Consider the following 27504-nt stretch of genomic DNA (forward strand, 5'->3'; position numbering starts at 1 on the left):
GATGTCTTCAACTTAACTTTTTAGGCCTGCTAGCCTGTTTTTTAATGTCCCCCAGCAGGGGGGTGGCTCTGAGTAACTGACCAATACTCTGTTTAGGGAGGGATCGTCGGGCGGAACTCTGAATTAGAACCAACATCTTTCATAATCCATATTTTGGCCTATAACTTTCCAGCTGCACAAGCGACAATCTCCTTGCAGGTATTTTATTATACAAATAAGTCTAGGGATCATGTAGATATGAATTGTGAGATTGTACGTTACACGGTGTACGAGTTCTATGTTTTGGCTCCCCGGAGCATGCAAAACGAGTGGAAAGACCTATCAGAACGTCCGTCTGCGCGTTGGCCATCTGACGAGGTGCCCGTTTTTTATGTAAGTCTTCCATATTTCAAGATATGAAACATAGGGGAAAAACTGACTTGAGGAATGTTCATTTCATTCGGTCACCTACGCTGCTAGGTTTTATGAGGTTAAAATCTCTTTCAATTCCTGGGAAAAGCTGCCTTATCTCTGTTACGAGGTGAGAGATTCCACAGGTTCTTGGGCAGAGTGGCTCTGTCTCTCTTGGGTGGCTTTGTAGCTCTGGGCCCCCTGCTGCTCTAGCCTGCTAGTGACCCACAACCAGATGTCGCTGTGGCTGAACAAGGGGGAAATGGGGAAGAATGCAGGAAAATATATTTCAGGATGGTTAGTCCCTTCGCTAAGATGGAGGTTGAAACCAAAATGGTTGAACTGTGTCCATCTCTGATGCGCGCTTTTGCGACATGGGGGACTCCTACAGAAAGAGGAAGTGACAAAGTTATAGGTAACACTGAAGGAACTCTGTGATAGGTAGGAGAACCAGGAGAGAGCAGAGTCTTGAAGGCCAAGAGAGTGGAGTTTTTTAAGGAGGAGGGAATGGTCAACAGTATCAGTAGTTCTGGGGAAGTTGACTACATTGTGTTGGATCAGGGGTATTATATTATAATTCATGGAGATCCGATCCGTAAAATTGTCTGCCAGCAGAGGTCCAAATTGTATGTTTGTGAAATGACTGAGGTCTTTCAAATCACAAACCCCTTTCTCGTACAGTTGTGTTCAAAATAATAGCAGTGTGTTGAAAAAAGTGAATAAAGCTCAAAATCTTTCTAATAGCTTTTATTTCCATACACACAAATGCATTGGGAACACTACACATTCTATTCCAAATCAAAACATGAAGAAAAATATATCACATTTGTGTTGTTCCTCTAAAAAAAAATCAAAGAAAAGTGAATATTAGACTGTTCAAAAAAATAGCAGTGTTTGTATTCTTCTTTACAAACTCAAACATTCACTATGTAAACTGAAAAATGTTTGAAGATTTTGCTTTCTTTTGAATCAATTAATATTTAGTTGTATAAGCACTGTTTCTGAGAACTGCTGTACATCTGTGTTGCATGGAGTCAACCAACTTCTGGCACCTGTGAACAGGTATTCCAGCCCAGGATGATTGGACTACATTCCACAGTTCTTCTCTATTTCTTGGTTTTGCCTCAGAAACTGCATTTTTGATGTCACCCCACAAGTTTTCTATTGGATTAAGATCCGGGGATGGGCTGGCCACTCCATAACGTCAATCTTGTTGGTCTGGAACCAAGATGTTGCACGTTTACTTATGTGTTTGGGGTCGTTGTCTTGCTGGAACACCCATTTCAAGGGCATTTTCTCTTCAGCATAAGGCAGCATGACCTCTTCAAGTATTCTGATGTATTCAAAACTGATCCATGATCCCTGGTATGCGATAAATAGGCCCAACACCGTAGTATGAGAAACATCCCCATATCATGATGCTTGCGCAACCATGCTTCACTGTCTTCACAGTGTACTGTGGCTTGAATTCAGTGTTTGGGGGTCGTCTGACAAACTGTCTCCAGCCACTAGACCCAAAAAGAACAATCTTACTTTCATCAGTCCACAAAATGTTGCACCATTTCTCTTTAGGCCAGTCAATGTGCTCTTTGGCAAATTGTAACCTCTTCAGCACGTCTTTTTTTCAACAGTGGGACTTTGCGGGGGCTTCTTGCAGATAGCTTGGCTTCACATAGGCGTCTTCTAATTGTAACAGTACTCACAGGTAACTTAACACCTTCTTTGATGTTCCTGGAGCTGATTGTTGGCTGAGTCCTTGCCATTTTGGCTATTCTTCTATCCATTCGAGTGGTAGTTTTTCGCTTTCTTCCACGTCTTTCAGGTTTTGGTTGCCATTTTAAAGCATTTGCGATCACTTTAGCTGAGCAGCCTCTCATTTGCTGCACTTCTTTATATGTTTTCCTCTCTCCAATCAACTTTTTAATCAAGGTACGCTGTTCTTCTGAACAATGTCTGGAACGACCCATTTTCCTCAGAATTTCAGAGAGAAATGCACCGTAACCAGCATGTACAACATTTGCTGCCTTCCTTCCTTAAATAAGGGCAGTAATTGCCACCTGTTTTTCAAAGAATGAAATAATCACTAATAGAACTCCACACTGCTATTATTTTCAATGAATGACCTCACTAATAGAACTCCACACTGCTATTATTTTGAACATGCCCCTTTCAATTAGTGATTCAATTACACAGAATCAGCAGCATGCATGTCATGACTGTTGGGTCTGTTGGATTTCTATTACTCTACTACACCTGCTAGTAAATTATTTGCCATGTAGAAATATCATTTCTACCAAAAACAGTGATTGATCAGGTTAGTGATGTCTGACTGCTATTATTTTGAACACAACTGTATATCACAATCCTCATCTTATGTTGGTGTCCCCAGTCCCCCTTCACATCAGTATCCTCTGCCCCTTCATAGCACCTCCCACAGTGGTATCCACTGCCCCTTCACATCACAGCCCTACCCCCCCCCCTTTTCCCTATCAAGATCAGAAGAGCAGCCTAGGTTGACAAAGGTGGGATGGCACTGGGCTGCTCCTTTACAGATATGGTGCAGTGAGTGAGTGTTGTCAGTCTAGGACAGGAAGTGTGTTACTGGCAGGTAAAAATAAAAAAAAATTATGTAGCTATCACATGTGAGGCTTGGTAATTGCAATATATTGCATTTTGTTTTTGGATACAGTCACACTTTAAAAGAAAGCTGACAGGTACATCAATGTGCAGTTGATACCACTAATGCCAAAGTGCAGGCATCACAAGATACCCTGGATAATCATTAAAACCAGTCATACATAGATTAAATGTCAGCTGGTTCAGCAGGGACTGGATAGATTTTCATCCATGTATGGACAGGCTGATTGTACCCAAGTCAATCCATCGATAGACTTTGGTACAACCAGCCTATAGGATTTTCATACATGTGATCACTGCCAGCGGCTATGGCTGCTAGCAGTAATCATTGTGTTGGGAAGCCAGCTGCTCACCCCCCACCCCATCCCCCCTTTCCAATAGCACTTTGGGAGACATTTTGTGTTGATGGGGGAATCGAGCCGTTTTCTTTCTTTCCACCCGTGGACAAAGGAAAGAAAATCACATCACCTATGGGGCTGCCTTCTGTACACCACTGTTGGAACTCCCCACCCCCTTGCTATACAGATAGCCTTCATTTCTGCCCAATTTGTAGATAATCCCTGTCCCTGTTGTTTATCAGCCCAGTGGGAGAGCATGCTTTGGACACTAAGGTCTTGGAATTGAACTGTTGAAAGGTGAGCTGAGCTGCAAATTTGGCAGAAGTTAAGGTCCTCTGTACAGTAAGAGAGCTCGGTACACAGATGTCGATGAAACAATATCACAGGTAATTGTGCTGTCAGCATTTTGGCAATGTTGCTGAGTGGTTTCATATACCGTACTTGACAGATTTGTTTTTAAGAGAAGCAGTCATAGTTAACATTACATGCAGAGTAACTGTCAGATCTCATGGAGCCTCAACGCTTTTCTTTTTAAAGTAGTACTGAATACTAGGTATTTTTCACCTCGATTTATTCTCTGCATCAGGATAAAAACAATAACCTATTACCCTGGCTGAATGAAATAAAAAAACTGTGTATAGCCAGTTTGTGTACCTGAATCTGTTTGATCTTGGCCTGTTCTAATCCTTAATACAGAAGACCTCAGACTAGGAGAAGGAATGGCAACATTCTGACAGTCAGGCTCCTCGGCCTGGCGGGAAGGGAGGTATTCTATCTACATTTCTTACCTGCATTAGTGAAAAGTCTGGTTCACCTGTCTTTGCAGGGCTGTTTAAATTGCAAGACTGAATAGACAAATATACAAATCTTTTGGCTGGTTAAAAAGTTCCTTTCTGTGTATTTTGTTTGTATATGTGTAAAGTGCTGCGTAAATTGACAGCGCTATAGAAGTATCTGTATTAAATAAATATATTTAGCTATAAAATATATAAATCAGTGCTCAAATAAAGCTGCTATTGCACTAAAAGCTAACCAAATAAAACCTCAAGCATGTAAATTCAAAGTGCAGCGCTAAATTACAAATAATGTCCGTAATTAAGACCAGATATAAATAAATAGGGGGAGCTGAGCAGACACCGGCGATCAGTAAACATATTGATGCACAGGGAATCGCAAGCACCATCCGGTAATCCTATTCACAAGGAATACCTGCTGTGCTGTATACCATCCAGAGGGAGGATATTCCATACCTGGCCTGCCTCCTATCCTTAAAGGGGACCTCTGAGTGTATATTTACATGCGTTTTTACAATACGCATCTGGTGAGTGCGTATTTTTGCCACATCTTCGAGCACATCACTGAATATTGGAATTTTTCACAACTGTGATTGATACCTTAGCATGGTTTGTCACTTTATCAACTATTTATTCTATTTATTTATATTTGGTCTTAATTACAGACATTATTTATAATTTAGCATTTAGCGCTGCACTTTGAATTTCCAAATATATTTAGCTGTTTGCCTGGAGTTCACCTATAACATTTACAAACCAAGTCATTCAACATATTCCCCAGGGTAGCTGTGATCGCACATCTGCGCAAGGTGCCTATATGTTTGTGCATGGAACTTTTCCTTACAGGCACTTTGCAGACCATGGTGAAACCCTTAGCTGTTATGTGTATGTGTTGGAGCAAAATGTATACAACAAAATGCTCATCTGTAGCTCAGGAATAATTCATTTTATAATTCTGTTCTTTTTGGGCTTTGAGTTGTGTATGCTGATCTATGTTTATGTCGTTATCTGGGAGTTTGTAGCTATTGATAAATTGTTGTCTCCTAATCGGTAAGCCCTCATGCACACTGGACGTTTTTACAGCGGCTGTTTTTGGCTTTTGACTTTTTTTTTTACAGCCAGTAAACTCCCCAGCATGTTATCCTATGTGTTCATGCACACATAGACTGTAATCAGCGTTTTATGGCTGGAAAAAAACCCCCAGAAGTAGTGGGTTTCTAGAGGAGATTTTTTTTAGCTGTAAAAACTCTCTACCGCTGAAAAACACGGTAAATCGCAGTAAACCGGCGTTTTTTTGTTTTTTGTTTTGCGAAAAAAATGTTATTGCTAAAAAAGCAAACGCGGCTAAACACTAATGCAAAAACTCTGACAAAAGCCGTGACTTTACACAGCTAACGTTACCAGCGTTATTAAAATGCCCAATATGCAAGGTGCCTAATAGTCTATGAGCAATAAATACCAATTCAGAAAAGGTCAGCGGATCACTGATATTTAGGGCTAGTTCTCACTATTTGCATTGTGCTAATGTGTGGTAGCACAAACAGGGTTTCTTAGTGCTTTGTGGTACCATTCATTTTGAAAGGCATCCCATCGATCCTCCAGAATGCACCTGCATTACAGTGCCCCAGAGCTCACCACATCACTTTTAATGGTATCTTTGTTGGCCAGCCTGAGATGCCTGATTTGACTTCTTGCTCTATGCAGACTATAGAGCCAGTCACATGAGCAGACAATTTGGAGCGGGCAGAGGCAAGAAAGCTATGTTTGATTAGCTTGCTTGTTTTAGGATCTTATAAGTGCAGAGGAAACGGAAAAGTACATTTTTAACTTTTAGGGCCCAATCACACTTGTCAGTTTCGTGTGCAATGTGTTAATTCATGCTTGTTAGTCATTGTGTCATGTGTAAGGCTACGTTCACACTAGCGTTGTGTGCAGGCGGCAGAGAGGCGTTTGGGAAGTGTTTTTACCGCTTCCCAAATGCCTCTGGCAATTCTGCACATTGCAGCACATGGTGCTTTCTAACGGGAGCGGTAGTGTCGCGTAGCGTCGCAGCGCGGCAAAACGGACGCCTCTGGACGAGACAGGAGGCGTTGAAGCCTCCTATTCTTGTCTATGGTGCCGCTCCGCAAATGCTGGTTGCGGGGCATTTGCGGAGCGGTAACACCATTCAAACGTCATTCTAGGCGTTTGTGGGACGTTTTTAACGCTCGGCAAATGCCTAGCAACCTCCGCTAAACCGCGCATGCGGCGTTTGCGGAGCGTTAAAATACGCTCCGCAAACGCCGGACCAACGCTTGCCAAATGCTATAGGGGCATTTGGCAAGCGTTGGTAAAACAGTCAAGTGTGAACGAGCCCTTAATGTGTGTTCTCTTAAGACTGCCCATTCATTTTTTGCCAATGCACAGGAACACATTAGCAAGTGGACATGCATTATTTTTGTACTACAATGCATTATAGTATATTACTTTGTAATATGGTGTAATATGGTGCCCTGGAACTTATGTGCGTTGGTGCTGCATTGCCCCCCGTCTGAATACACTAATCAGCACCCTTAGCCATTGTCTGCAAGCACTGATTGCTGGTTTTCCAGCAAGTCTTCAGACAGAATGCAGAGCTAGTGAAAAACAGACATGCAGCGTTTTTTCTGATGCAGTGCACCACAGTGTATGGTAATGTGTTACTGTATGTTGTAGTGTGCTGCCAACATGTGCAATACAGCTACATTGCCTTAGTGCAGTGGTTTCTTACTTTACCCTCTGCTTGCCTTTATCTGGCCCTTGGGGCTCTATTCCTCCCACTGATATGAGAGACTATTCTGCCAACTGACACCAATAATGGGGCACCATTTCTCCCACGGACACCAATAATGGGGGACCATTCCTCCCAATGATACAAATGATGGGGCACTATTCCTCCCCTTAGTATCAAATGTGGCAAAAGTGCCCCTAAAGTCTGAAGGACATTAAAGTGGCCCTTTGTTTAGAAAGTTTGGAGACCCTTGCCTTAGTGCATAAATGGACCACAAGCTCTAACCCATGTTGCGGTGTGTGTTTCTGCACTGTAGTATAAAAGTGAGTTTCAGCCCTTACCACTGACAGACTGCTTCACATACAGTGGGGTTTATTTATTAAGCTGGGGAGTGCAAAATCTGATGCAGCTTTCAATGGTAGCCAGTCGGTTTCTAACTTCAGCTTGTTCAATTAGGCTTTGACAAAAAAAACCTGGAAGCTGATTGGTTTCTATGCAGATCTGCACCAGATTTTGTACTCTCCAGTTTTAGTAAATCATCCCCAATGTGTCATTTTTATTTAGTCCGTAGTTACATTTTGAATATTAAAACACTGAAAGTAGGCATGATAACAGTGTGACTGTTTTAGTCAGCTGGTCTGTTTGAGCTAAACTGTTTTGTGTTCTGCAGAATAGAAGCTGTCTTTCCTTATCAGAAAGTGATAAACTGATGGAGAAGTAGTCAGGATTGTTACATCCTGCTCCAGTGATGATATCTTACATGTAGTTATTAAAGCAGTAGTAAAGTTACCAAGAAAAAAAAAAAAGGTCTCCCCAGCAGATTGAAGCCATAATGTGCTAGTATGCACTGCATACTAGCACATTATGTCAGACTTACCTTTAGAACAGATCCCTCCAGCAGCGACCCTGTCACCACTGACAGGTTTTCTATATTCACTTGGTCTTTTTCCAGGTTTGCGGGCTCCAACTGTTTGGCTGAGCCGCAATGATGTCACTCTCGCACATGCATGCGGGAGCCCTGGCACTGCACAAGAGCTCTGAAGGAACAGCATGGTATGCTGTTTCTTCAGAGTACATGCATCGGTGCTGCTCATTGTAATATCTTCTAAACTGTGCAAGTTTAGGAGATATTCATTTTACCTGCAGGTAAGCTTTATTATAAGCTTACCTATAGGTAATAATGAAATAAAAGGGTTTACTACCACTTTAAATGACTGGAGAGTTGTGACAACTCCAAGCTTTGCTAGAAAAAAATATCAAAATGACTGATCCTCTTGCATAAATATATATATATTTTTTTCGTTTGGGAAAAAGGGCTAACCTTTTGAATTAAATCGACCTCTTCCAGCCCTTAGGATGTACCCATACTTCCTTGGGTGGAAGTGGTTGCACCGGTTGGCTTCAGCTACAACTGTGATCCTGATATTTTTTAGAGCAGGCAATGGGCTTTCCTGTAAAATTGGTCCAGGCAGCTCTACAGCCACTTAATCACTTTTATTGGGCACAGAAAGGGGCTGCCCACCGACTTTCCTGTGCTCTCCTATTGTGCCAGGCAACCCAGGAGCAAAGCGACCTTTCGCATGTGAAGGACACAGAAGAATGGAAAGTACTTCTGTTCCTTCTCGGTGACACTAGAAAGTGGAAGTGACAAGAATTTAGCCACTTTGGTTTTGGCTGTTTGTTTACTAGATGTTGCCTGCTAGTGAAGCAGCTGATCAAACCAATCTTGGTTTGATTGGCAGGGCATTAGAGCAATCGGGTCTAATAGACAACAGATCCCTCAGTAAAAAGTACCTGTCACTGCCCAGCTATCACAAAGAATATTGTTCATCCCTTGTGATTTAGTGCTATATATCAATTAGCGCAAATCTATAAGTGCCAAAGAAAATAACAGATTGCCAGCTGAAGACTATAGGTGATTTCCCAACATCCTTAAATATATTATTATTATTATACAGGATTTATATAGCGTCAACAGTTTGCTCAGCGCTTTACAATATAACGGGAGACAATACAGCAACAATACAGTTCAATACAATAGGGTTAGGAGGGCCCTGCTCCTTGGAGCTTACAATCTAGAAGGGAGGGGCTAGTGGTACAAAAGGTAGTACTGTGGGGGATGGACTGGTAGGAGGAGTAGAAGATTCCATTATTAGCTGAGGGCAGGATAGGCTTCCCTGAACAGATGGGTTTTCAGAGATCGCCTAAAAGTGAGCAGAGTAAGCGATAGTCTGATAAATTGGGGTAGAGAGTTCCAGAGGATGGGTGAAGCTCTGGAGAAGTCCTGGAGACGAGCATGGGAGGAGGAGACAAGGGAGCTAGAGAGCATGAGGTCGTGCGAGTAGTGGAGAGTACGGTTTTGGTGATATTTGGAGACAAGATTGGTGATATAATTTGGGTCAGAGTTATAAATGGCTTTATATGTTATTGTTAATGTTTTGAATTTTATCCGTTGGGCAACGGGAAGCCAGTGGAGGGATTGGCAGAGATGGGTGGCCGATACAGAACGGTTAGTAAGGTGGATGAGTCTGGCAGCAGCATTCATGATAGACTGAAGAGGGGATAGCATGTGATGAGGTAGGCCAATGAGGAGGGAGTTACAATAGTCAAGGCGAGAGATAAATAAGTGAATAAGTTGCTTAATAGTTTCCGATGTTAAGAAGGGGCGTATCTTGGAGATGTTGCGGAGGTGAAGTCTACAAGATTTGGACAGCGATTGGATTTGGGGCTGAAAGGACAGATTGGAGTTACTACACCTAGTACCCTTGCATGAGGGGAGGAACCGATGGTTGTATTATTGGTCCTGATGGAGAAGTCAGGGGAGGGGGCATGGGCTGGAGCTCAGAGCTCAGTTTTTGAAAGATTGAGTTTGAGGAAGTGGAGTGACATCCATGCCGATATGTCGCTTAGTAATGTGAAAGGAGACTGAAGAGGTGAGGAGTAGAAAGATAGATTTGTGTGTCATCAGCATAGAGATTGTACTTAAAGCCATGGGAGTTTATCAAGTGACCAAGGGAGGAGGTGTAGATGGAGAAGAGTAGGGGTCCAAGGACGGAACCTTGAGGGACCCCTACAGAAAAAGGGAGTGGAGAGGAGGAGCCAGAGTTATAGGTAACGCTGAAGGAGCGCTGCAATAGGAGGAGAACCAGGAGACAGCAGAGTCTCGGAGGCCAAGACAGTTTTTTGAGGAGGAGGGGATGGTCAACAGTATCAAAAGCCGCAGAGAGGTCAGTCAAGTAGTAAGAGTACAGAGTAGTGGTCATTGGTTTTAGCTGTTAGTAGATCATTAGTGAGTTTTAGTAGGGCAGTTTCAGTGGAGTGGAGTGAGCGAAAGCCAGACTGTAAAGGGTCAAGAAGGTTGTTGTCAGTGAGGTAGGAGCTCAGGCGATTGTAGATTGTGTTCTAAGAGTTTAGAGGTAAACGGGAGCAGGGAGATGGGTCTTAACTTATTCACGTTGGTGGGGCCCAGGGAGGGCTTTTTAAGTATGGGAGTGATGTGTGCATGCTTTAGAGGGGAAGGGAAGGCACCGTTAGAGAGGGAGAGATTGAAGATGTGAGTGAGGGAGCATAGGATTGAAGAAGAGGGTGACCGTAGTAGTTGTGAGGGGACAGAATCCAGGGGGCAGGTGGTGAGACGGGCTTCTGAAAAAACCTTAGTGACCTCTTCGGTAGCAGCAAGGTCAAAAGAGGAAAGTGTTGATGAAGGTTTAGTATAAGGTACGCCAAGTGTGATGGATGTCTATGCAGTAGAGATGTCCCTACGAATTGCATCAATCTTGTTTTTGAAATGATTTGCAATCTCGTGAGGTACTGGGTGGAAGTGGAGGTGGAGAAAGTAGAGAGTTAAAAGTGGAGAAGAGACGACGAGGACTGGATGATAAGCTATTGATGAGAGTGACAAAGTATGCTTTTTTGGCAGCATGGAGGGAGGAATTGTATGTTAAGAAAGCAGATTTATATAGGGTGAATGCTTGGTGAAATTTGGTTTTACGCCACAATCGCTCCAGCGCACGACTATGTCGTTTAAGATTTCTGGTGTTGTCAGTCTGTCAAGGTTGTAACGGTCGGGGTCTGATGCTTCGTGTAGTTGGAGGAGCAAGTGAGTCTAGTGTGGATGAAAATGAACTGTTGTAGACAGCAGTGGCCAGGGCAGGACAGGGGAGAGATTCTGTTATAGAGGCAGTCAGTTGCAGAGTGGAAAGGAGCAGGGTTCAAATTGTGAAGTTTTCTGAGGGTAATTGTTTGCTGCTTGGAGGGATAGTTGTTTGATGATGAGGACACTGTGAAGGTGATGAGATTGTGATCAGAGAGAGGAAAGGGGGTGTTTGTGAGGTTGTAGGGAGTGCAACGTCAGGAGAAAACAAGGTCTAATGTATTCCTATCAGAGTGAATGGAGAACTGTATACATTGTGCTAATGCAAAAGATGAGGTTATGCTGAAGAGTTGGGATGTAGCCAGGTTGTTGACATTAATGGGGATGTTAAAATCTCCAAGAGTGATAGTGGGTATTTCAGAGGAGAGAAAGTAGGGTAGCTAGGTGGAGAAATCATCAAGAAAGCGGGACGCCGGTCCAGGAGGCTGATAGATCACTGCAATCGTTAGAGAAATGTAAGAAAACAGCTGAACGCAGTGAGTCTCAAAAGAAGAGAAGGATAGAGAGGGAGGGTTAGGGAGGACTTGAAAGGTGCACAGTGGGGATAGAAGCAAACCAACTCCACCACCTTTCTCACCACTGGGTCTGGGTGAGTCCAGAGAAGGCCTCAATAGGAAAATGCTGCAGGAGAAGAAGAATCTGCTGCTTGAAGACAGGTTTCTGTAATTGCTAGTAGGTTAAGAGAGCAGAAGACAAAAAGGTCATGGACAGAGGTGAACTTATTACAGGCAGAGCGGGCATTCCAGAGTGCACATGAAAAAGGGAGGGTGGTTTTGGGAGCATGGGGACTGATATTAAATTGAGGGGATTGCGGCTTTTCCTGGAGGAAAGAGGATGCCTGGTGTGGGGGTGAAATAGTGGAGGACCAGGGTTTGGGGAGATATCCCCAGAGGTTAGGAGAAGGAGGGTGAGGAAAGTAACATGGTAGCAGGATGTATATGTGTGCACATGCCTTCCTATCCTGGTGTTTTGGTCAGCAGGAGGTGATGAGAGCAGTAGTATGGAGATGGTTGAAGTGAGGGTGATATGAAGTTTTGGGTTGGAGCAGAGGGATAAAGAGTTGAGATTTTGGGAAAGCAGGATAGTAATATGAAAAGGAAGAGTAGAGGCGGCATATTAAAAAGGTAGATGATGTGGGACTCAGACTTGTAGGAAATGTTTCCCAGGGTGTTTGCTTGCAGTCCATCCAGCCTGCAGTAGAGTTTGTTGTTGTATCTTCCTGCTGCTTGGGTTATCCTGCTTTAGTTAAAAGCTGTGTTTAACTGCATCTTCATACTCCAGCATAAACCACACTCGCGCAGAGAACTGCACCCCATCTGTGACCTCCCCCCATGAGCTGGTCTAAAGTTATAGGAAGATGGTCAAATGAGCAACTCTTCTCCGCCTTAATTAGGAACTGATAAGGATCACATGAATTGGGAGGATGTTTCTCAAAGACAGACCAGACACAGGTCAGTGTCATAAAAGATTTGCAAGAGAAGGTGAGAATCAATCACCAAAAACAGACCCAAAAAAAAGTATTTATTTCAAGTACTTATATAGAGCCGTCAATTTATGCAGCACTTTACATATATATTGTACATTCACATCAGTCCCTAACGCTCAAGGGGCGTACAATCTAAGGTCCCTGATTCACATTTATATAGAAGGGCCAATTTAGACAGGATCCAATTAACCTACTAGCATGTCTTTGGAGTGTGGGAGGAAACCGGAGTACCCGGAGGAAACCCACGCAGGCACAGGAAGAACATGCAAACTCCAGGCAGGAGGTGCCGTGGCTGGAACCAACGACCCTAGTACTGCCATGCGGAAGTGCTAACCATTTAGCCACTGTGCTGCCCTAATTGTTCTGAGATTTGCAGAAAGTCTATTCGTTGCTGAAGTTACAGATTAGAGTGGCGATGAGAGCAGCAATTTACCCAGAGATAGCAGAAGTCTCTGCCTTGCTGAAGTTACAGTTTAGAGTGGAGATGAGAGCAGCAATTTACCTGTGAAAAAGCAGAGAAGCCATGATTAATTTGCTGTGTTCAACTGCATCTTCGCACTCCAGCATAAACCACACTTATGCAGAGAACTGCGTCGAATTATATAAACACAAATAGGCGCAGCGCAATCAATATAGTAATAACAATAAATTAAATCTATATAAATACCCCAAAAACCTTAAATAAAAGTCCCATAAAGAAAAATAGAAAGTGCAATGACTAAAGTAATATAAAGTGTGCGGAGTTGAATCTTCAATCCTTCATCTACTTAAAAAATAAAGGGGATGATTCACAAAGTGGTATCTTACCACAACACATAAATGCGGTAAGATACTGCACAAAAGGTTTGTTGGCATTCACTAAAAAATGTAGCCCAGCAGGTCAGAAAAGGGGGGGGAACGAGCAAGCACCCCCTGAAAGCACCTTATCCCCATGTTCATGAGGACAAGGGATTCTTCCCCCACAACCCTGGCTGGTGGTTGTGTGGGGCTTGTTGAGATCTGGGCGCCCAGATCCCCCCCCTCCCCACCGTGTGAATGTTTATGGGGTACGTAGTACCCCTACTCCATTCACCAAAAAAGTGCAGTATAAAAAAATACTGGTAAGGCAGTTTTGACAAATCTTTTATTTAAAATTAGAAGTTAATTTTTTATGCAAGCATAGTAACATTTTCATTAAGTTTAGTTTCTGTATTCATATTAACCTTTGTGATTTTTTTGTGTTCCTTTTTTTGAACTTAGAGGTTTTTACATTAGCAATAATCCATGCTGGTAGAGGTTGTAATAATTTCACGCCCTGTCCAGAATTAAAAAAAATTAAAAAAAGTTTTAACTGGAGTTGTGTTTTTATAGGAAACTAAAAGTTCTGTTCAGTGAGTGCACAATTTGAGTTTTAATTGTGTATGCCTTATGAATGATGATACATATTTACTTGTCTGGTCATCCATATTTTGTTAGTGTATTAAATGTGGAAATATGTAGACTGGCCACTAGAGGGCAGGAAGATAAGATTTTATGATGATTTTGACAAACCTCTTAGCAGCTGTTTAGCTGTGATTTCTGCTAGGAAATTTGTGAACTTTGCCTTAAAGTGATTCTAAAGGCTTAGTTTTTATTTTTTTAGAAAAAAATAAACATGTCTATCCTTACCTGTTGTGTGCAGTGGTTTTGCACAGAGCTGCCTGGATCCTCCTCTTCTTGGGTCCCCTTGGCCCCTCCCTCCTGTTGGGTGCCCCCACAGCAAGCAGCTTGCTATGGGGTGCACCCACATCTCTGTGTGTCCATTCACACACGGAGCTGCGGCGTGGCCCAGCCCCCTCTCTCTTCTCATTGGCTGTTATTGACAGCAGTGGGAGTCAATAGCTCCCACGTCTGTCCCAGCCAATGAGGAGAGGGAGTCCGGGGCTAGTCGAGACTCTAGTGCACATTGCTGGATTGAGAGGGGGCTTAGGTGAGTATTAGAGGGGGCTGGGGGCACTGCTGCACAGAGAAGGTTTTTTACCTTCATACACAGAATGCATGAAGGCAAAAAACCTTGAGCCTTTACAACCACTTTAAAGCTATCAGGGAGATCTGACAATGTAGATTTTGTTTTTTTTTTTCTTGGAACTTTCTCATAGCTAGCAAAGACACATCCCATTTCATGACTTATCCATTATTTGGTGGCTATTATTCTGTTACATTGCTTGTGCAGCCTCTGGGAGTATTTGCTGTACTAAATGGAAATTTTGTTTTGCTTGTCAGTTGACACATGGATACACTGTGGAACCCAGTGTTGATTTATATGTCAGCATTTCCTTTTTAGCCCAAAAAGTATTATGAATATTATAATTTATAGTGAATTTGTGAGAAGGTACTTGTTAAACAAAATCTTTGGATTTATACTAAATCTATCCTAATTTACTTTCTTGTAGGCGGCTAACTGCAGAAATGATGGAAGATAAAGGTCCTCGGATTGCAGATTACTTTGTAGTGGCAGGATTGACTGAAACCTCCAAACTCTTGGACCATGATATGGGACGTGTGGAGACTAAAGCAGCAGGCCCCAAAGCACCAATTACAGATATTGTTGTTATAAACAAAACTGTTGGTGAAACTGTGCCAGAGGGGTATACATGCATTGAGGTCACACCAAGTGGTCTTCAAGCAAATCTTAACCATGGCAGTCTGAAGAGCCCAGAGCTGTTTGTTTGTTACAAACGAGAAAGGGGAAAAGCACCGTTGACAGATGTCGGGTAAACTCTGCTGTTCATTTTTATGAATGATTTAAATGTGTTATTAATACAATTGTTAGACATACAAATATTATATAATTAAAGGAGGTTATTTAATAAATATTTGATGTTAGATTCAGATAGGTCATGGTAGTCTAAGAGACCACAATTATGATAATTGACCATACCTTTTTATGTGCCACGAACTTTGCAACTCCTCTCCTCCCAGCTAAAAAAAAATAAAAAAAGGGTATGGATAGAACACTGTAGTTAAGCCTATTATATATGCTCTTTTAAAATGTATTCATTTTATTGCATTCTTTTGAATCTGACATGAATTGGACTTCAAGTTTTTCCATTGTCCGCATTTGACAGGTGCATTAGTTCAGTCATATTCTCCGGTTTACGTTCAAGTAGGCTTAGTGAAAGTTAGAAGGCAAATATCTTTCTGTGTGATTTCTGCAGTGTAGTCAAAACAACAAAGAAATGGGGAATCTGTGTCTGCCTATCTCCTCTTGACCGTACTAGCAAAACCAGTCATCTGTATTCTATTCATGGCTTACTGTATTGTACTCCCTCATCATATCACGACTCAATTACTTTAACTCCTTCCTCACTGGCCTGCCCCGCCACAGGCTATCCCCGCTTCAGTCGATCCTGAATACGGCAGCCAGACTCATTCACCTTACCAACCGCTCCGTTTCCGCCACCCCCCTCTGCCAATCCCTCCACTGGCTTCCGATTGCACAACGGATCAAATTCAAAACACTAACACTGACGTACAAAGCTGTCCACCATACTGCCCCAAATTACATCACCGACCTAATATCCAAGTACCACCCAACACGCACACTCCGCTCCTCACAAGACCTCCTTCTCTCTAGTTCCCTGGTCTCCTCCTCCCATGCCCGCCTCCAGGATTTCTCCAGGGTGTCACCCATCCTCTGGAACTCCCTGCCCCAACCCATCAGACTATCACCTACTCTCCTCTCCTTTAGGCGCACCCTGAAAACCCACCTCTTCAGGGAAGCCTACCCCAACCCCTGCTCATTTGCCGACCTCCTCCACTCTTCCTACCACTCCATCCCCCACAGCTATCTCCTTCTGTACCACTATCCCCTCCCTCCTAGATTGTAAGTTCAAAAGAGTGGGGCCCTCGAACCCCTCGTGTATCTCATTGTATTGTTATTGTACTGTCGCATGTTCTGTCCCCCTTTGTAATGTACAGTGCTGAGCGAACTGTTGGCACTTTATAAATACTGTATTATAATAATAACTGTATATTAATGTAGTATGAGATTTAATGATGTGCTTTCAGTTCCTTGGCTCTTCACGTTTAGCACATCTTGACCCTTTTGCTTTTGTAAACTCAGCGCTCTTCAAAGGAATTCCACTAATTGGTGTTTTTAACACCAGTAAAATTTTAGTTGTGACATTGTTTTATGTGGTGTAATATTGTGTGCTGACAGCCAGTACCATGACATAGCTAAAGCATAGTTGAGATTCCATTGGACTGCTTCCAGAATACTTAGGAGAGCACCTATGCTCACGGTTTGATTTGTAGGTTGTCATGAAGGTCAGTCTTTGCTGGTCTTTGGGGAAATTGTTTCTTCATCTCAGAAGCAGCATTGACTATAGCAGTACTTATAATAATTTAATTTCAAGTGTATGTAAAGGCGAACATTAGTGGTCTGTAACACTTTTTTTATGTGTGTACTGTGAACAGATAAAAGGGATCTGTATAGTTTTGTTTTTATTTTTTATGTACATTATTTGTACACTTTCTATTCCCCTTTCTTATGGATTGCATGTTCCAAGCTTGCAGTTCAAAAATAAGTTTTTATTTATTTATTTTTTTTTAGGATTTTGCTTATCTGCTCTCGCTTAAGTTAGGAAGGCTACTAAAGTTGCATCACAGATTTTTTGGGGTTAATAGGCAGCCTTTTCTTAGCACTTGTTTCTTGTTAGTAGCCATCTTTTAGGAATGATGAAAAACATTTCTGGTTTAGTTATTTTTAGGACTAAAATGTATTTTTGAAATGTTAAAGATCTCCTATCCTGTTTAAGTAAACCTAAATTCAAGGTTTAGAACAGTGGTCTCCAAATTGCTGCCTGGGGGCCAAATGAGATCCTTTGCTTGCCTTTATCTGGTCCTTGCGATCACATGGGCATTTCTGATTGCTCTCCCTGTGTATGTCTATATAAGATCCAATTACAGTTTAGCTTTCACCCACAAAACAATGCAACATGCCTCACGTTTGAACACTGAAACTTCTGATACAGGACAATAAATGACACCATGAATTGGAAATGCACACTTTATGCTGATGAAAATCACATGATGCAGGTAGGAAGGTTTGTAATTTGCTGGTCCAATGTTGTACATTTTGGGAATGGCCTGATAAGATTTAGTAGACTCTGCATTCTTTCATGCAAATGTAATAGAGGAAGATTTGTCATAATTTCTCTTACACTTTGCTCTCACGTTCATTTTATCTGGCTGTGAAACTTACTAAGGAGGAAGAGTAATATGAGCCAAATTTCCATAAAAGCCCAGCCAGATATTTCCACTGGCGGTGTCTTTCCCTTGTGTAATAAAATGGAGAATTCCCTCCTGCTTGAATTTGAAAACTGTGCTGTATGCTCCAGAATCTAGATTGTCTGTCTGTCCCCTGTTTTCAGACTGTCTGTGTTTGTGTATTTCCCAACTAATGTACTTTGATAAAAACTGGTTAAAGAGCATCTGCAAGCAACAAGTTAAAAATGTTCAGTGAACTAGCTGCTAATGATATGCTGTTATGTATATTCTAACATTTTCACACGATTCCTTGTAGCCAATTTGTGAAGGGCTTTCTTTGTTCTTTCATTGGCAGTTAATCTTCTACCTAAAGTGGTTGTAAGGCCTAAACATTTTTTACATTAATGCATTTCTTGCATTAAAAGATAAGTTCGCCTTTCGTAACATTACATGTTACACCCATATTTAGAAAGTACTGGCCCCCACTACCTCCACTTTACCTGCAAAAAAAGAGCATTTATTATTTTTTGTTAAAAGGCAAACTTATCCTTTAAAGCAGGGGTCTCCAAACGTTGGAAACAAAGGGCCAGTTTACTGCCCTTCAAATATTCGGGGGGGGGGCTGGACTGTGATCCGTGGGAGTCTTGACATCAGTGGGAGTAAACCGTGCCATAGGCTTAGTGGTCCCATCATTGGTACCAGTGGAGAAATAGTTCCCCATCTCTGGTGTCAGTGGTAACAGGAATAGTGCCTCGTAACAGTGGAAATATTAGTGCCCCAAGAGCTGGAGAAAGGCAAACAATAGGCCGCCCTGTGGGCTGCATTTTAAAGATCCCTGCTTTTAAGGTAAAAAATGTTTAGGTTAACGTATTGCCCCCTCACCTCCCTAATACTTACCTGAGCTTTCACTTGACCCAGTGCTGTGCCCATTTACAGCAGCTCTCTCCTCTTCTACCCACTCTTGCAGGTTGCTGAGGCAGAGGGAACCATTTGTTTTTTCTGCTCAATCAAATCATGTGATGAGGGAGCAGGGGCCAGGGCCAAACACACCTGTGTCAATGGACACGGGCAGTAGGGCTCATAATCGCGCATGCAGATGTGCCACGATAGGGAGTGGCTGTCTGTGGTGGTACACTGAGAAGGGGAGGGGCCAGGAGTGCCCGTGGGGGACCCTGGAAATGGAGGTTCGGGGCCGCTCTGTGCAGTTCCATTGCTCGGGGCAGGTAGGTATAACCCTGTTGGTTATTTGAAAAAAAAAAAATAAAGACTGTACAATCACTTTAACCACTACATCAGTGGGGATGTATGTGTGTAAAAATGTTTATTTTCTTTTCTTTTTTGTAATTGGAGTGGGACTGCCTGGGGAGCTATCCCAGGGCCTGAATAATTATATTGTCTGTAGAGAGTCTTTGATGGACGGACGTAGTTGGCTATAACTTATCTCTGTTTATAAGCTCATGATCTCAGTTGCTGGCAGTGATAGGATTTATACAAAAGAGTGGACTGGTATTGTCATTGTAATGAGGAAGCCTTTGGTAGGCACTCTATGTTCCCTGTCTATTCAGTGGTGCTGTATTTTCCTATTCTAGTGAACAGCATATGATCATGTAAATAAGTAGCACCTACTAATCTTGTGGCAATACATCTCCATTTCTCCGTGGTCTCCAAACCCAAAGAGGTGGACCTTGTTAAAATAGGCATGGCTTTGGAAAAGTAGAGAATGCGCCACTAAGTGGACATGACAGCGTTTGGTCCTCCTTTCTACAGCATTTTTGCAATCCTAAAAATGCAGTTCCCCTGACTGTTTTTCATGTGACATGCCTTTCAGTTCTTCAAAATCTTCTTACTTCTGCACCTTGTCCTCCTCTGCATGTATTGCTTTCACTTAAATCTAAGGCCAGTCTTGAACCCCTTCTGCCATAACAGAGCTTAGGCTTCACGTGTACCAAGGTAGAGGTTCTGGAGTGTACAGATTTGTAGGAATGGCTTTTCAGTGCTGGGTGGGCCACACAATGAAAATCACCAGGGAAGTGCATTTTAGAAGATTTTTATAATAAGCTGAACCAGGTACAGTATATAAGAAAAATGCAGAGGTTCTAGAGGAGGACCTAATGAGGATACTTGCACTGAAAACACAATTATTCTTTCAAACTGAAAATTATATGTAAACAAAACACAAAAGTGCTCTTTTGAGTTATGAAAAATCTCTCCTAGTAGGGATGCACTGAAATTTCAGTGGCCGAAACGTTTCAGCCGAAAACACCCCTTTCGGCAGTCGGCCAATACAGGTACCGAAAAAACCTCGCCACCCGCCCACTGTCGCTGCTGCCCTCCCGCTGGCAGCTGCCGCCGCTCGGTAGTTCAAACTTACCTGAGAAACCATTGATCCCAGTGCTGGGCATAAAGATGAGTGAAATAAAGATGGGCGCCACACATCTTTATGCCCTTGGAGGACTGCAGTGATGTCACTTCCCATTCTGGCCATTTTTTTTTTTAAAGCAGTAGATCAATGCTTTTTTTTTTTTTTTGGATCCAATGCTTTACATTGCAGAGGAGAGATGTGGGGTCTTATTGACCCCTTATCTCTCCATGAACAGGACCTGTCACTAATTATTTCTATCTAAGGGATGCATGCATTTCTTGTGATAAGAATAAAAGTGATTTAATTTTTTTAAAAAGAACAGTGCAAAAAAAAAAAAAACTCCATTAAATTAATAATAAAAAAAAAGTTTTAAGTGCCTGTGCTCGCACATAGTGGTGAATGCATCCGTAGGCCATGCCCACATATGTAAATGGTGTTCAAACCACACATGTGAGATATCGCCACGAACATCGGGGCAAGAGCAATAATTCTCGCACTAGACCTCCTCTGTAACTACACAGCTAACTTGTAGAAATTTTTAGGCATAACCCGTGGACATTTTTAAGTACAACAGTTTCACGCCATTCCACGAGCGTGCACAATTTTAAAGCGTGACATGTTAGGTATCTATTTACTCGCCGTAACATCCTCTTTCATATTTTACAAAATATGGGGTATATATTGGTTTTTTTTTTTAATCAAAGTGTATTTTTTTTCCAAAAAATATATATTCATTTTTAAAAACTGCGCATTTCGGTTTTCGGCCAAGTGCATTTTGAATTTTCGTTTTCTGTTTTGGCTCCAGAATTTTCATTGCGGTGCAGCACTATCTCCTATCTCCTGTCAAAGTTGCATGGGGACTTTTATGTTTAAGGACATGCAAGCAATGTTTTCTTTTCAGTCCTAATAATTAAAATCAAAACAAAGCATTGCTTCCTGTGGAACAAACAGGCAGTCTTTTCTGTATGTTGTAATGTTTGCAAAGGAAGTTTTTGCTTTGTATTTCAGAGAGAAGCTTCCTCTGCTAAACTTGTGCTGTAATATAGTTTCTTTAAATAGCACTACAATATAGTGCTACATATTATGCGTACAAAGTATTCTACCTGTGCACAGTACATAACAAGGTATGTATATGTGTGTATATATATATATATATATATATATCTATCTAAAAATTGAACTGCAAATATCTCAGCATTTGTGCAAAAGTCACGAATAATAACTTTTTAATGCTTAGAATATTTATGTATTGTGAGTTTGTTGCCTTTCATTATAGGTAATTAAAGTGACACTGATGGTGATTTATAAAAAAAATTCAAATAGTAAGCATATTATTATTATACAGGATTTATATAGTGCCAATAGTTTGCTCAGCGCTTTACAATATAACGGTAGACAATACAGCAACAATACAATTCAATACAAGAGGGATAGGAGGGCCCTGCTCCTTGGAGCTTACAATCTAGGATACTCACCTCCTCTTCTAGGGTCCCGTTTTTGATTCCTCCTCTTCATGTGCCCCCATAGCAAGGTGCTTGCTATGGGGGCACACAATGTGTGCTCGCTCCTGAGCTGAGTGTGTCTATAGAGCAGTGTTGCCAACCTACCATATTGAAATTCACTGCCACAGATAAGTTTTTACTGGCATTTCCGAAAGTTAAAAAATTACGGTTTTAAGTGCAAACTTCAGTATTTGAGCCACAAATAAGTTCAATATGCAGTTAGCAATGTGATTTAAGGTAGATTTTAAGGCAAAAAATATTTTTTTTTATTTTCAATATAGTAAGTAGCTCAGAGACAGGACTCGGGAGGGCAGAAAACTAGAATGAGAAGGCAGACACACACGAAATCGACTCCAACACCCACAGCAGTATGCAGCAGCACAAATGATGATACCTCACTGACATGACATGTCCCCTTCTGAGTCACAGTGACAGTCCCTCTCCATGCCAGGTGGTCTCTTCAGGCCACTGCAGTTGAAACCGCACTGACATTGCCGCTCCCCGCTTTCCTTACTCTCGTCCCACAGACCTGCGTACCAGGACTCCGGCTGCTTTGCTCGCTCCCTTGCACCATGACCTCACACAACATGCTGAGGCACCACTGGAACACACTGTAGCAGGTACTCGGATGGTCTGCTGACTCTAGACTTGAACTGCACATACTCTGTTCCGAGCAGAGTGTCACAGCCATATTTTTAACTGGCAACATTTTCCTGTTATGAGCATTTAATGGCAGGAGAAAAATGGCTGCCAGCAAAAATACTGACGATTGGCAGCGCTGCTCTAGAGTTGCCCTTTATACACAGTAGGGCTCAGCCCTGCCCCCCACTTTCTCCTCTCTGCATTTGATTGTCAGCAGCAGAAGCTGAAGAGCCCAGCTGAGTTGCTGGACAGGGATGTACAAATGCCGCAGCCAAGATGCCAGGGCAAACAGTCCTCTCAGTACCTCTGCCGAAAATGGCTTTGCTGCAACTATGTTGTGGTATAGGCTTTAAAGGATAAATTCACCTTTTGGACAATAATAATAATTGCACATTTATTTTGCAGGTAATTTTTGTCCAAAGGAGCCTGGAAAGCATTACACCAGCAATCAGTAGATCGCTGATGCCATGCAGGTCTCCTGCAGACCTGTCAGAAAGTCTGCTTGCCGTACGGGATGTACGCTCAAGCAGATACACTGACAGGAAGCTTCAATGAACTACCAAAGCACCGTGGTAGTTCATTGAAAACTACAAGCCCACAGCCGCTAAGGCTGTCGGCACTTGTAGACATTAATTTACAGAACACAGTGAATGATTGACGCAGCCGTGTTGGCGGAGTCCCACACTGCCGCACTGTTTTCAAATCTGATAGTACGGGGAAACTTCTCCCCGTACTATTTGTCTGAGGGAGGGGGGGCAGCGGGTGCAGCTGCGGCTATGGGAACATGTTACGTGTTCCACCCTAAAAACGTGTGTAACCTGTTTCAAAGGTCAACTTATCTTTTATGGCAGGGGTGTCAAACTGGTGGCCCTCCAGATGTTGCGAAACTACAAGTCCCATCATGCCTCTACCTTTGGGAGTCATGCTTGTAACTGTCAATCTTGCAATGCTTTGTGGGACTTGTAGTTTGGCAACAGCTGGAGAACCGCCAGTTTGACATCTGTGCTTTAAGGAGGGTTAAACCAAGTGGTGAGGAGGTGACCTATCGCCTCCCAGTCACCTGTCTACTTCCCCCTGAAAGGAAGTCCACCGTGGATCACTTTTAAGAAGGAACTGCAATGCTGCCACAAATATAAATGAGTCCTTGGAACGTATTTGCCAAAACATGTTTCCCCCATCTCTTGTTTTGGTGACAACGGAAAAATTTTTTCCTATCACTTTCTGTTTTGGCAACAAGTTATTGGGATACATAGGGAGGGTGGATCTACCATGCGAGGACACAGACAACAGTATACACTTTACAGGGCTTCCAGTCTTTCCCTACTCTACCTAAACTTACAAAAACATTTTGGCTATACATGCTCTTTAATGACATTTTTTAATGACATTTTTCTTGTTTCATGTTGATGTTAATGCTGTCCATCGTGCATTAGGCAGATGTTATATACCGCTTTTGCACTTTACAAAGCTTCATGCCAATTAGAGAATGTTAGCATTGCAGAATGTTTTTCTGCTAACCTCATTATAAAATGCTGTTTTGTGAGCTCCGTTAATGCCTCATCTTCCTTCTAAAGGCTGGCTATAAGCCTTTGTTGCTCTCACCTTTCCCTTCTTCCTTTCATACGTCCTGATCTTGTGTAATTAGGTGTGCACCTGCTGTGTGTAGACCCTTTGACTTAGGTTTCCTGGAAACCCAGCATTGGTCATGGACAAGTACTGGTATTCTGCCAAGTCATCCAGCCCAGTTGTGATGTTTTAAGAGCACATAGCCCTGCAGACAACTGTACCGTATAATTTCATGCTTGGCTTTGGTGGCTTTGATAGCACAGTCACATTCAGTCCATTGTATGTATTTCTCAGAAATTTGTGATTTAATGCTCATAGTTGAAATATAAAGTACTAAATTGGTCTTTGGCCCTGCATGTGTATATGATGGACTGACATAAATGGAGCATAGTACATCTGCTGTAAGAAAGTATTTTTAAAAGGGGTGTATACATAGCTTAAACCTGTGTTTTTTTTTTTTTTTTATATTTATTTATTTGTTTTTTTTTATACAGTACGTGTTAACTACCATCTGTTAATTAGACTTGGTCTCTCCTAAAGCTGGAGAGCACAAAATTAGGCTCACTTCTACATACAGTAGAAACTAGTCAACTTCTAACCTCACTTGTTCAATTAAAGTATAACTACGCTGTGTGCACAGTTATTAGGCAAGTTGTATTTTTGAGGATTCATTTCATTATTTAACAACTACGGTGCTCTTGGTCAATCCAAAATGTTAACCCTCAAACCTGAATGTATAAAAAAGTAAAAATGAGGTTTTCGCTTTGTTAGGAGAATATCTATATGTACATAATTATTGGGCAACTATTAGTGTACAGAATTATGTAACATGAAACATTTTACCATCTCACTTGTTTATTTTCACCTGTTAAAGTGAGAATAATAACTCAAAATGAAAAAAAATAAATAAATCGGAGACCAATATAGTTACCTTTCTTTTCAATAACAGTCATAAGCCTTTGGAGTCTGTCAATTTATTGATCTGTTGACTATCAACTTTTTGTGCAGCAGCAACCACAGCCTCTCAGACACTTTTCAAAGAGGTGTACTGTTTTCCTTCACCGTAAATCTCCCATTTAGGAAGGGCCCAGAAGTTCTCAATAGAGTTTGTCAGGTGAGGAAGGGGGCCATGTCATTATTCTTTCATCTTTACTGGCTAGCCATGCAGTGGAGTACTTAGATTCATGTGATGGAGCATTGTCCTGCATAAATATCATGGTCTTCTTCAAAGATGCAGACTTTTTCCTGTACCACTACAGTGTGTGGAAATTTTTTTTAAAAAAACTACTTGTCCAAGGGACTAAATTGGGGTCCCAATCTACTTGTCCCTCATGACAATCTATTTGTCTTCATAAAAATTAAAAAAAAAAAATTCGAACCAAAACCGTATTTAAATCTGAGGTGCTTTTATGAATGTCTATGACTTTTAAAAACGACAGGGGCTTTATGGCAACTTAAACTTTTAATGTTTTTAACATTGAGTTGTTTATCTCCTCCTCAACTTCCTGCTTGTTTTCAGCACTGCACCCGAGGACTAGCAGGGAGGGGAAAGACCTAGCAGTGTGATGAGCACCTATTGGGTGCTTGTTAGGAAAGGGGAGTGTCAGGTTCTCTTAATGCTCAGCAGAAGCACATTTGCTGAGTGAGTAAATGAGGCACCGACCCCAATAAGAAAAAAAACAAAAAAACAAAACATTATTCTCTGTACAAGCACATGCTGAGAAGCCAGTCAAGCTTCAGTGTCCGCTCCATTAAAGGATAAGTTCACCTTTATAAAAAAAATACACATTTTTTTGCAGATAAAAAAATGTGCATTTAATTTGATTTTTTTCTAGGAGCCTGGAAAGCATTGCACCAGCGATCAACAGATCGCTGGTGCCATGCAGGACTGCAGCAGACTGTCAGTGCAATCGATCTGTCCATACTTCGTACATTGTACAGGCAGGCAGTTTGACACTGACAGGAAGAATCCATGAACTACCAGAGCGCTCAACACTGCTGTGGTAATTAATTGAGAACTGCAAGCCGATCACACAGATGGCTCAGATCGCTGAGCCGCTGCAGGAGTGGGACAAGTAACATGTTCCCAAGGTAAATTTATCCTTTATTCCTTTTGCTGCCAGAGCCTTTTTTGCGTTTTTTGCACACGTGTTTAAAAAAATCATTTTAGGCCTGAAGATTACACAAAACCCCCAAAAACATTATATATTTTCTGGAAGCCATGGTGTTCTGTCTTAGCAGTCTCCAGTAAAGTTTCTTGTCCATGATACCAGTGGTGTTCAACTCTCCTTTTCAACTGGCATAGAATTGTATTCTCATGACAGATGCCCAGAGTAGAACCCCTTCCTCCCCCTTACATCAGATGTCAAGAGCCCCCCACCATCAGAAGTCAAGGAGTCCCCCCCACTGTCCCTTACATCACAGTGCATCCCTCTTACCTTGTGCTGCTGTGGGAAACAATGAAGCTGGGGGAGGAGCTGGGAAGTAGAAAGTGCAGGGTCTGGAGAAGGACCAGAGAAGGGCTGGAATCAGCTGCCAGAGTCTGCTGAATGCTGACACCAGGGGCAGCAGAGACTAGGAGGTGCTGCAGCTGTACAGTGTCGCAGGATCTGTAGGAGTTTTGACGTCCTCTCTGCTGTCGACTGCTGACACAAGGGTACGGGTGGAAACAAGCGGAGTGCTGAAGCTGTAGGAGAGGTACGAGGGCCACATAAAATGGCCTGGCGGGCCAGATTTGCTCTAAGCAATTGAAAAGGATGCTGAAATATGAAACGTCAACATTTATCGGGCATTTTTGGCTTCCTGTACCCCCTGTCATGCCAACAGATTGAGAGTAGTATTCTAAAAACCAGTAAACATTGTAGGGACCAGAGAAGAGGAGGGCAAATAAAGTTTGTCAAACCAAAAAACTTTCTTTTTTTTTTTTTCATTTTTAAATTTTAAATTTTTTTAATTTTGTTTGGATAGAGTAAGGCCTCCTAAACTTGAATTTAGAGGCTTTTGTCATTTTTTTGCCAAAGCCCCTGAACTTAACTCAGTAAAAGCCTATCTGTCCATGCATACATAAGCTGGTATCAGAGTTTAGCAGCTACAGAGTTTAGGGACAGTTAAATGTCCTTCTGAAAGCAGAAGAATTGCCAAACATGGCAAAAATGCATGTAAACGTGTGTAAGCACTAGAACGTCTATTAAAGTCTTCCTGTCAACTGTAGAAAGGTGACAGGTAGATTGCAAACAGGTCCCTGTGCCGCCAACCCCCACATTTTAGGTGCCAGTCCATCTCTCTCCCCTTCCTCCAGCCTCCGCTACTGTCATCCTTAGTGCACAGCAGAGAGCGGAAGGCAGCACAGCTCAGGATGGAGGGTGGGAGGAGGAGCTGGCCAAATTAACTTTTCATATTAACCCCCAGGGGGAGAGATGACATCAGTACAGAACTGTGCTGCCTTCCACTCTCTTCTGTACAGAGGTAGGATACTGCTGGGACTCTGCTGTGGTAGGGAAGGGGGGAGGCAAAGGACATTGCTGGGGGGGGGGGGGGTGGCAGAGGTTACTGCTATGGGGGAAATGGGGAGAGGAGGTCACTACTAGGGGGGGCAGACATGATGTGCAGAGGACAATGCTACCACCCCCATAGCAGTGTCTTCTACCACCCTTCAC

General features: G+C 42.3%; 1 protein-coding gene across 1 annotated transcript in view; it reads left to right on the plus strand.

Annotated features, from left to right (window-relative positions):
* Positions 1-27504, plus strand: part of DENND4C (DENN domain containing 4C) — a 180365-nt gene that overhangs the window by 26497 nt on the left and 126364 nt on the right. Inside the window, exon 2 of the mRNA XM_089693962.1 lies at positions 14959-15279. Coding sequence (XP_089550088.1) covers positions 14975-15279 — 305 coding nt within the window. The 5' untranslated portion in view covers positions 14959-14974. The remainder of the gene's footprint in view (positions 1-14958; positions 15280-27504) is intronic.

This window comes from Staurois parvus, unplaced genomic scaffold, assembly GCF_062004578.1.
Source record: "Staurois parvus isolate SC_StPar_1 unplaced genomic scaffold, SC_StPar_1.0 ptg000644l, whole genome shotgun sequence".
Taxonomy (NCBI): Eukaryota; Metazoa; Chordata; class Amphibia; order Anura; family Ranidae; genus Staurois; species Staurois parvus.